Raw genomic sequence first — 10,556 nt, 5'->3', positions numbered from 1 at the left:
TCTAAGATGACCTGGAAGCAGGAAGGGGAAATGTGTTTGCCCAAGACAGTAATTCAAGGTACTATCAGCAGGACCTTTGAGCTTGTGGACCACCTTGTCTGAGCTCTCTTGTTAATGGGTTGCAATGGACAGCCAAGGAGAAGCCCCTAGCCAACAGGCACCTGCAACCACAGAGCAGTCACAAAGTCAGCAGGTCACAGGGTCACAGTGCCACATTTTCTCAGAATTGCTGGCTGATGAGAAGTATGGAAGACGAGAGAATTACCATGATTCAGAGTGAAACCCAGTTAAAATAATCACAAAATTCTCTGCAAGCCACAGCCCTCACCTCTCCAACAGCTCTGTGAATGGGACTAGGGGTCTGTCCAGGCTGCTCTGTCCTGGGGCCAGCAGGTCACAGGGTCACAGTGCCACATTTTCTCAGAATTGCTGGCTGATGAGAAGTATGGAAGACGAGAGAATTACCATGATTCAGAGTGAAACCCAGTTAAAATAATCACAAAATTCTCTGCAAGCCACAGCCCTCACCTCTCCAACAGCTCTGTGAATGGGACTAGGGGTCTGTCCAGGCTGCTCTGTCCTGGGGCTCAGCAGTGTGCCAGCCAGTGGCACTCCCTGCTCCAGCACGAGCAGCAGCCTAGAAGGCAGAGAGACCACCTCAGGACCCTCCAAGGCAATGGGTCCCCTCCAAGCCTGTTGGGTTGAAGGGCCAATGGGCATCGCCCATTGAGACATCAGGCACTGGAAAGTAAATCAAAGGAAAAACCCAAAGTCATTCCGTCGCCAGAGGAACTGCTGCAGGGCCACATGCAGATGGCGTTTCACCTCCCTGCGGGGTTATTGGAGGATCCTCAGTCAACAGGGGGTGGTACGAGCCACGCCAGTGGTGACAGAGGAAGCTCAACCCCGGGGAAATGCGTTGGGGAGGGGTGGGGGTGCTTCCTCCACCAGCATTGCCACAGCCACTGGCAAATGGTCATCACAGGACACCTCGCTGGTCACATGCCAGGAGCCACGCTAGGAGGGATCATCGTGCCTGCATGCCACACCACAGCTGGTCTGGAGGAGCATTCACTACCTTCAAGGACAGCGAGTGAGCAGGTAATTCCTCCTGGCTGTTTGCTGACCTGGTTATTTGATCTCTGCAAGGCATTGCCTTTCCCCAGCCACAGTGGGACACCAAAATGGCTGTGAAGAAACAGAAAGGGATGGAGTCTGTGTATTTTCAAAGGCTGATTTTGATACTGGCCACGTTAGGCATGTTTTGGATGCTTAAGAGCAGTCTCAGACTTTGCCCGATTTCCCCATTGTCTCTTATGATCTACCTTTATTTCTTCTGGGCTCATAACTCATCCCTTGTGTCAAAAGCACAGAATTGCTGCAGGTATCGGCTGCAGCACATTCTCTCACCTCTGAAGAGGTCTCCCAGTATGATTCCTCAGTAGCATGATTTTCAAAGCTAGCCAAGAGCTGCAGCTCCATATAGATGGTGTAGATGTGGTCTGCTTGCTCGCAATGCTTTTGAGCCCCAAGAATATGTACCTGTGGAGCCATGTTCCCCTTGCACAGAGAACCCAAAGACATCTCAGACCTCCCAGGTCTTTCCTGCCCATGAACAGTTGCACCTAGAAGATACTCCTGTATTAACTCCTCCAAAGAAGGTGGGCAAACAGAATATCGCCCTTAGATCTGGGGTGATAAAACTGCCCACTAGATGAGATACAGCTCGTGTCTCTATTTCATGTGGCTGCTGATGACTTTGCTTGCCATGACATTGGTGGGGTATTTTTGTCTTGGGATGTGGCAGATCACACTAATGCTTCTGAGATGGAGACCAATTTTCACAATCCTTGAAAGGCAGCATGTAGACCCAGGACTCTGATGCTTGCTGCAGACTACTAAATGCTACCACTGAGCATATGATTCAGTGGCAGCCAAAAATAATGAGATATGTACTAATCATTGAGATACATACTAACACTAATGAGAAGTGATGCAGAGACAGCTCAAGACTGAAGGAAAGGACAGCTGTTCTTTAGTAGCACATCTGCTGGAGCATTTTGAGCTCTGAGGATGCTGGCTGGCTTCTCCTAAGCACCTCTAAGAAGATGGATGAGATCTGGGTTTAGGCACCCCCTTTCCATTTCCAAATGGGTTGTAACAGCTCACATATTTCCTAGTTGCAGGATATATATCAGCTGCTTCTGCCTGATATGTGCCTGGCCCAAAACAGAGGCCCAAGCATTTTCCCCAGCTGCCCTCTGCAAGCAGTCTTTCTCACATAGGACCCAGCGAGGATCTGTGCTTTTCTCTCCTCCAGAACTGATCAGGCTTGTGTCTCTCTCCCTCCCTTCCCACTAGGTACTCCACAGACAGCTCTGCTCTGCAGAGTCATCTCCACGATCTGGTTTTCACTGTTGGTAAAGCCCTGAACTATCTGAATTAATCACCGATTCAGTCAAGAGTATAGATTCTAAAAGGTTTAATCTGCTTTTGCAGGAACTGTGCCTCTTAATACCCCCAGAATGACCCTCAGCAGCTGCAGTATCACAGCCTATGAAAGCTTTCCACTTGTCCAGCTGTGTATTTACATCCCAGTTTTGCTCTTGGGCATTTTGCTGAACGTGTTGGCACTGTGGGTGTTCTGCTGGAAACTGAGCAAATGGACAGAAACCAGAGTATACATGGTCAACTTGGCTGTGGCTGACTGCTTGCTGCTTTTTACTTTGCCTTTTAAAACTTTATCCCAGTTCCATCAGCTGAAGGTAGGTAGGTGGTGCCTGGTTCTGGAAGGTGGCTATTTCATAAACCGCTTAATGAGCATTGGTATCATCACTGTCATAGCAGCTGACAGGTACCTTGCAATCAAGTACCCTTTGAAAGCCAAGGTGCTGAGGTCGCCGCTGAAGGCAGCTTTTGCTTCTGGATTTCTTTGGATAGTCATCATCTGTGTGATGTCCCTAATTAAAAAGTTAGAGGACCGAGAACAAGATGAACTTTGCTTTGAAAAATCTTCTGTTAAGCCCTCAGTCATCACGCTGAGTGCTATTATTGTTGGATTCTTCATACCACTGATCATTGTGAGTTATTGCTCCATACAAGTCATTGCAGAGCTCAGGAGAAAGAAGAATGAAGACTGTCACAAGGAAAAGTTAATCAGGAAGGCTGTCTACATTGTGTCTGCAAACATGGCTGTGTTCACGATATGCTTTTTACCTCTTTACCTCGGGCATCTCCTTCGCTTTATAATGGACTCCATCAGCTCCAACTGCTCTGCAATACAGGGAGTTAACAATTTTGTTCACCTTGCCTCAGTCCTCGCAAACACAAACTGCTGCCTGGATGCTATTTGTTACTACTTTGTCAACAAGGAATTTAAGGAAGCATCTCCTAAGCTAGCAAAGTCCAAATTCAAAGATAGCAAAGAAGCTGAAATTCAGCTCCCATGCATAACACATTAGTGCAAAACACATGCTGCACACATCTTATACTTGCTCTGTTCAAGTTCAACTGGGACTCAATAGCAGGCTTTCACACTTTTGTGCGTGTGTGTAAGTGGGACAGAGAGACTTTCTGCTAATTGGAAAGATTCAGACAACCACAGCAGTCCAGATCCTGATGTAATGATCTAGGTTGCCACTGATAATTCTCTGCCTTATGCAAATTTGAGTAAAATTATAGCTTACCCCTGCAAAAACTCTTTCATTTTCCCAGAAAACCCAAAACAAGTACAGCCAGTGGTAAAGGGGATTTTTGTCTCTCCTCCCCACCTTGGATCAGTTTTTATGCAGCTGTAGCTGTGACAAAGAAACAGAGGTTATTCCAAATAATAAAAAAGGAAAAAGTCATAGTGAAACCGCTGCAGAAAAAGAAAGAAGAATGTTTTTATAAGTCACAAATGCCTCATTTTTTTAGTTGGTAATAAAGCACAATCACAGTTGCGGAGGCAGATTCAGCCTGCTTTAGACAAGGTTACAGCACCATTCATACTACATAACACCTGCAAAACGGTCACCAATTGTAATACAAGGCCAGAAGAAATTCCAATTGCTCATACTGGGGAAAAAACTTTCTAGCAAAAGCATTTGAGACAAATGGCATTAAAGCTGCTATCCAAAGAGTTGGGGTGGGGTGGTGAGAATAAGGACTCTGTATTAGGGGTCTATTCAACCCTGTAATGTAAAGGACTGTCTAAAGTGGCAGCGAGTTGTTCCAAAGTACCGATATAAATAAAGTTGTGTTACTGGCACAGGGTGTAGTCTCTTAATGAGTTAAATGGAAAAGGTGGATGATCAGGTGGTATGTGATCTGCTCTACTGTCTGTCCCCAAAAGGAACAGCTCATCTCTCTGGCTGTCTCCATGCTGGGTGAGGGGGTAGGAGCTGCAAACAGATACTGGGATTTTCAAAGGCAGAACAGTGCACGTCACCTTGCGATGCACTTAGCCACAAACAGCTAAGTAGGTAAAACTGCTAACTAGCCCCTTTATAACAATGCTCAGACAGCACCCATGTACTAGGCACATACCTCCGCTCATGTTTCTGGACCCCAGGCTGGGCCTTCACCTGTCTGCATGTGCTGGGTCAAACCCTGCTGCCACCTCAGTGGCCTTACAGCCCTACATCCAGCTCAGCCTTTGCATCTCCTCCTGCTCAAGGCACATACAAAAGGGAAGAAACACCTTAAAGAAGACCTTGCTGCAGGCAACTGTTGAGCAGAGCCCTCCATCCACCTGCCCAGCAAAGCCCATGTCACCTGCAGGGGACAGTAGCAGAGGCCTGACAACTTCTCAAGGTGATGTAGGTTTCTCACTGTGCTTGCCAGAGATTCAGGCAGAAATGGGGCATCTGCTCTGTCATCATCAAAAGCTGAGAGCAGGATCTGTCCTTTGTTCACTGCACAATGGGGAGGGGAGTAGGAGAGGCTCTGGTAGCAAAGACGACCTTTTAAGGAGGTTGGTTTCTTCTCTCTTCTACCCCTACATTTTATTTGAAAAGATCAAAGCAGCAGCAAGTGGTGCTGGAGATGGGTATCTCCTCCTGGCTCAGCTCAAGGTGCAGTAGGGCTCTAGCAGTGATTTCACACTGCTCAGCCCAGCACAGTAGGGCTCACACTTCGCAGTCCCCAGCCCTGTGTGCTGATGAGCCTCCTGGATCACTGTAGTAACGTGTGTACCTTTGTGACTTTAATTTATTGACTTCTCCCAAATAAGGCTAAACATCCTTTTAAGATTTCCTACCCTGTATGGGATTTGCGTGCTAAGACCACAGTGATTTGAGAGATTACCTGATTGCTGGTGTGTTTTTTCTACACCTCCAGTCTCACCAACATGGGTGTGAGCTCTTCAGAGGCGAAAGCTCTGCACAAACCAAACTGCTATTTTAGATGCGCAGGAAAAGATACTTCTCCTCTGGTAACTGCTAATTAAATGGGTGGAGGAGATACAAAGCTGCCTACAAACAAAGCATCTCTGAGCAGATTCCGATAAACTGTCTTGCTCCAAGTAACACCCCTTCCTCTAGCTGCTGTTCGCCCATAAATACGTACCATGAACGCTTGGTCAAAGACAGTCAAGCTTCCTCACCACAGAAACACCACACCAAAGCCTCTGTAGACTAGTGAGTCCTCAGGTGCCTACTGGAGTTTGGAGAGGGAGGCAGCCTCTGAGGCGCTGCGGAAGAAAGAGTCGCGTTGTACCAGAGCAGGATGGTGCTGAAGAAGGAGTGCAGGGATGGTCCTCACTGCCACAGCCAGCCCCTGTAGCAGTTCTGAGCAGGACCATGGCCACTCCTAATGACTGCCCAGGAGCAGCTGGTTAATGAGGTCAAAGAGGCAGGAAAGCATGTTTCACTCTCAGAAAAGAGGTGTGATAAACTATCCCTTTGACATAGGACCAAAACCTCTGTTCTTCACCATCTGAGCAGGGTCTATCCAAGTACAGGGCAGTCAGGCATTCAAATATGCTGGGGTTGAAATATGTGGCACAACAACGAAAAAACCCCTCAGTCTCCCCAGTTAGAAAATCAGATTATGCTGTTCTGTTTACTCAGGTTTTTTTTTTTCACCTTGGAGCTTTTGTGCTGATTTAGTAGGATTGTCCTCTAAATTCATAACCCATCTGGCCAAACTCTCCTACGCCATACAGAGAAAAGCCAAGGGATGAATTAAGCAGTGAGGAGGCAGCAGCAATCTACAGTAGCAAACATTCCTGGTGGGCTCAGCAGCCTCCAGGAGAAGGGGGACTGCCCACAAGATACCGATTATTCCATCTGGAACACAGACAGACCATAACTATCCAGGTGGACCTGGCTTGCTTTTATCTTTCTTCAAGATACCTTAGCTATCTCATCTCATCCCATCCACCGAGCTTATGAATATGTGCAACTTCACCTTAGCATAGCACAAACTCTGTCTTTCAGACTTCTCGGATTTCTCTGGAGCCAAGTCTGGACAACGTCAACCTCCTACTTTCCAAGTGATGAGGGTACAGGTGTGAGGAGGGCTGGAACCTACACCTCACAGGCAGGCCAAGGCAGGTATCTCCCACCATGCATGACTGCATCCTGCCCTCATCAAGCCACACAGCCCTCCCAGCAGCTGCAGGAACAAACATCTTACACTGGTATCTCCTACATTATATTAATTCTAATTCTATGAACTGATGACAGAGCTGGACACAGCCAGTTTGATACCCTTCACAAGCACTGAATGGACTTGTTACCAGAAACAGATGACTTGAAAGCACGAGTGGAGCTGCTGCAGCACACTGGAGCTGGCTGCACAGCGAGGACACACACACATGGTGTAGGAACACATCCAGACCTCCTAACTTTCAGGTTTTTGCTCACACAGGTCTGGTAACATCTCACACCAGTTTTCTTGCTTGGGGCTTTCCATCTGCTGTTGCTGTCACATTTTAACTGAACTCTGCTGCCAAATACTGAACCAGGGCAGCTGACTAAAAAATGAGAGTTCAGCTGAATGTCAGGTGTGGGGGGAAAGTGTGAAAGCTGTCACCAATAAACGGTGACATACTTCAAAGATGGTTTCATCAAAGACAAAAAAAGAGAGCACTTCTGGGGAAGTGAAAATCAGGGCGAGTTATTATCATTAGCTTGAGTCAGAAGCATTCCTATGTCTCTCAGCTTCTGAATGAAGGCTCAGAAACATCACTGAGTCACTCCAACGGGATGAGCTGTCCTGTATGGTCACTGCATGCACCAGCTGGGGACAGAGTCTAACACTATGCACTCCTCATCCTCAAAGGTGCTAAAAGACTGCAGCATCTGCAACCCTGTCCATCAGAAACCCCATCAGCAGTCTGCCAGCAGCTTTGCTAACTTAAAAATTCTGGTTTCTCTTCTGTTCGCCAACATTTTTCTACCAAGATGAACAATTCATACTTCTGCCTTTCTGTCCCTTGGCTTTCAAGCCAGGCTCCCTGCTTTGGTTCAGTAAAAAACTGGCACAGCTATTTCAAGCCTGACTTTTATCAGCCTCAAAATTGCAACAGCAAGACTGTCTCCTGCCCTCGGTGGGTGCCACAACAGTCCCTTGTTTAACCCTTGTCCTAGGTTGCTGTATAAAAATGGGCTCCAGAAACATCACGTTTCCACCAAAAGTCACATTGCACTGACCAGAGACCGAAGGACCAGCTTTTCTCAGTGCCCCAGAGAGCCTCTGCATCATGACTCCACCACAAAGATGGCACATTTCAGAAAGGTAGGACACATTATGCACACCCCACGTGAGTCACACAGCTCCTCTGCATTGCTGCAGCTATTTCACGATCTGCTTAACATATTTACACTTCTGCTTGTCACAAAGGTTATTTAATAACTTCTGAGAAGAGCCCCAGGTGGTGGAAGGAAGGGGACTACATAATTTAATCTGGTTTCACAGCAGAGAGGTGACAATGGACAATTGCTCACCAGCCACTGCAGGCAGGGCACTGCAGGCAAAAGGAAGTCAAGAGTGATCTTGGGGCAGGAAGGAAAAGATTCTTGTTTAAGCTATAATTTCACAGCAAATTAGATCTTTTACTGCTGCTCATTTATGTTCCTTGCTATTATTCTGGTGAATGGAAGAATGTGGCTGATGTTTAATACCTTTCTACTCTCCCAATGGCAACTGAGTAATCATGAAAAGTTAAGCCCTTTATTTTATCACTTCAAGGATGCTCCCTTTCACATTCTGGGCACCGACCACATCAGACTTGCATGGCATTTAACTTGTCCTTAGGGGCTGGCTCCCAGTCCCCAGTCACCCGCAGTGCCACCCTGCACCCAGGGGCCAGGGTAGCAGTATGAGCTCTGTGCCTGGGAGGAGCGCACCCCTCAGCTGTGGCACTTCACCATCATGGGGATCTTTGCTCTCTGCCACTTTGGTGACACATTTTTATCTCAGGTGACACGGCTATATCCATAGTGCTTTAGCAATTTTAGAGAGACTGTGGGTTTTGGCTTCTGTTTTGTTTTTAAAGAAACAGAACTTTGAGAAATTACAAAGGTGCAGTAAACTGTGCAGTGATAAAAGGCTTTAAATAACATACCTGGAATTTTTCTCTTTTACCAGCTGGCTGGATCCAAATGGTGGATTTTGTCACTTCAGGAAGAGCAGGTGATATTTTCATTAGGTAGAGAGCAGCAAGGTGGGGATCTCACCTCCTGCCTCCTGGAGAGATAGTGGTCTGCAGCAGTCCAAGCTCTGGAAGAAAGGACAGTGGAGCTCAAATACAGCAGCACTGCTCTAGGTATGCATGTGTTTGGGGCTGGTTTGTTTTGGTTTGGTTTATTTTTAAGATTCTTCTGTTCTCGCCTCTCACATCAGAGACCTCAGAGCTATTTCAGTCCCAGCAGGGAGGCCTCAGCAGAGGAAGATGTTTGACCAAATTCCCTGCTAGGTAAAGCGCAGTCTAGGAAATTGAGGTCCTGCCAGAAAGTTCCCGTGGAGGCAACACACTCTATTGCATCCGGGTGCCCACCTCCTGCTGGGCTGCCCAGGGCAGGGCCACCCCAGCACCCACCTCCCTAGACACCCACTGCCTTCCCCAGCAAAAGGGAAGTGGATCCCACCACCTGCCTGTCCTGGACAGGGGCCCTAACCAGGAAGCATCTCCCACTGATTTTCAAAAGAATAAAATAAAATTTTTAAAAAGAGAAAAGGCAGAAAAAGCACTCAGTTTCAAAAAGAGGTTTCCTATATTTTGTGTTTAAAGGCACTCCCCAGGTTCAGACTGTGTTGCTGGTGGCAATTTATCTACTTGATCATTATGAGGCAGATTTGAGGTGACAATACTGAAACCAGTTGTGAAATCCATCACATTTCTGTTTTTTTATTAAATCACATTGGCTTTATTTTTTTGCCAGTAAATCCCATGCTGATTTATTTCCATTGGTGTATTGCAACACTTTCCTCTTCCTCATAAACACATAAACCCTTCACATCTTATTCTAGGTTTCCTTAAAACATTCCCTATTTAACTTTTTTTTTTCCTTAAGTGACCAAAGGAGAAATTGCTCTTCTGCTTTCAGATAGGGCTGTGTAAGCCAGATGCTAAAGAGTGTGCGTCACTTTTCTGCTTGGCCAAGATTCTTCAATTTCCAGCTGCAGAAAGGCACAACACATCAGTCAGCATATACAGAAGAGAGAAATCACAAGAGCTTCTTTTCATGCACTTAAAACTTCCCCCGTAGTGCTGGCGGTTCCCCCAATGGCACAAAGGTTTCTGCCGGTGTCAGAGGAGCAATGGGAACATGCAGCTTCCTGGTGTAGCACACACAACTGCAGCAAAACAGCCCTTCTTTGCTCTGTTGCTTCCGGCACTGATGGTGCTGGTTTGCAAGCCCTGTCCCCAGCACAGGGACTGGCCTACCCTCTCCTACATGGTTTGTACCTCGATCTGCTCTGGAAGCATCCCACCCCCATGGAGGGATGTGCAGGGGAGCTCTAGGAGTATTTTCAGACCCATCTGTGATGCAAAGAAATGCCCTCCCTTGGCTCCACAAGGAGATGTGCATATACCTCCCCTTCTTCCTCCAGACCAACTGGAATGGGAATCCCCCACCTCAGCACTACTCCACATGCCCAGCCTTCTCCAGGATCCTGCTGCAACTGGAAACTGCCTTTATGCCTTATAGTGCTGTGATGGAGGAAAGAAATGGAAGTACAAGACCCACACGAAAATCTAGCTTTAGAAATTGCTGTATTAGCAATAACCCTTTCCAGAGGGTGAACTGTGCTGCACAGCTCTGCTTTCTTTTTACCTTTCAGAGGCTTTCCTTCCTCAGATGGCTCCATCTTCAGCAAAACCCAGTGCTTGGCATGATTATCCAAAATCTCTGACTGTCCAACATCACTGCAATATGCCACAAGCTGGACTGGCCAGCCTGCAAAACAGCCACACAGGATCCAGCTGCTCAGCAAAATCACCCGGCCTCCACTGCCCTCAGTTGCAGAAGAGGGTTTCCCCTCCCCTGGGAAAGGCTGGACATGACCAGGGTAGAGGCAATGAAAGAGGACAGGCTAGTACAGCTGGAGGAGGTGGGGAAGGTCCC

General features: G+C 47.2%; 1 protein-coding gene across 1 annotated transcript; it reads left to right on the top strand.

Annotated features, from left to right (window-relative positions):
* The first annotated feature begins 813 nt into the window (after positions 1-813).
* On the top strand, positions 814-3,461 carry LOC104532724 (G-protein coupled receptor 35). Its single transcript, XM_010177998.2, is given in 3 exon segments — positions 814-1,059; positions 1,062-1,101; positions 2,500-3,461. Coding segments are annotated over 3 exon segments (1,248 nt in total).
* The last annotated feature ends 7,095 nt before the right edge of the window (positions 3,462-10,556 follow it).

This window comes from Antrostomus carolinensis, unplaced genomic scaffold (genome assembly GCF_000700745.2).
Source record: "Antrostomus carolinensis isolate BGI_N321 unplaced genomic scaffold, ASM70074v2 scaffold32150, whole genome shotgun sequence".
In the NCBI taxonomy this organism is placed as follows: Eukaryota; Metazoa; Chordata; class Aves; order Caprimulgiformes; family Caprimulgidae; genus Antrostomus; species Antrostomus carolinensis.
This window is presented reverse-complemented; position numbering and strand designations above follow the sequence as displayed.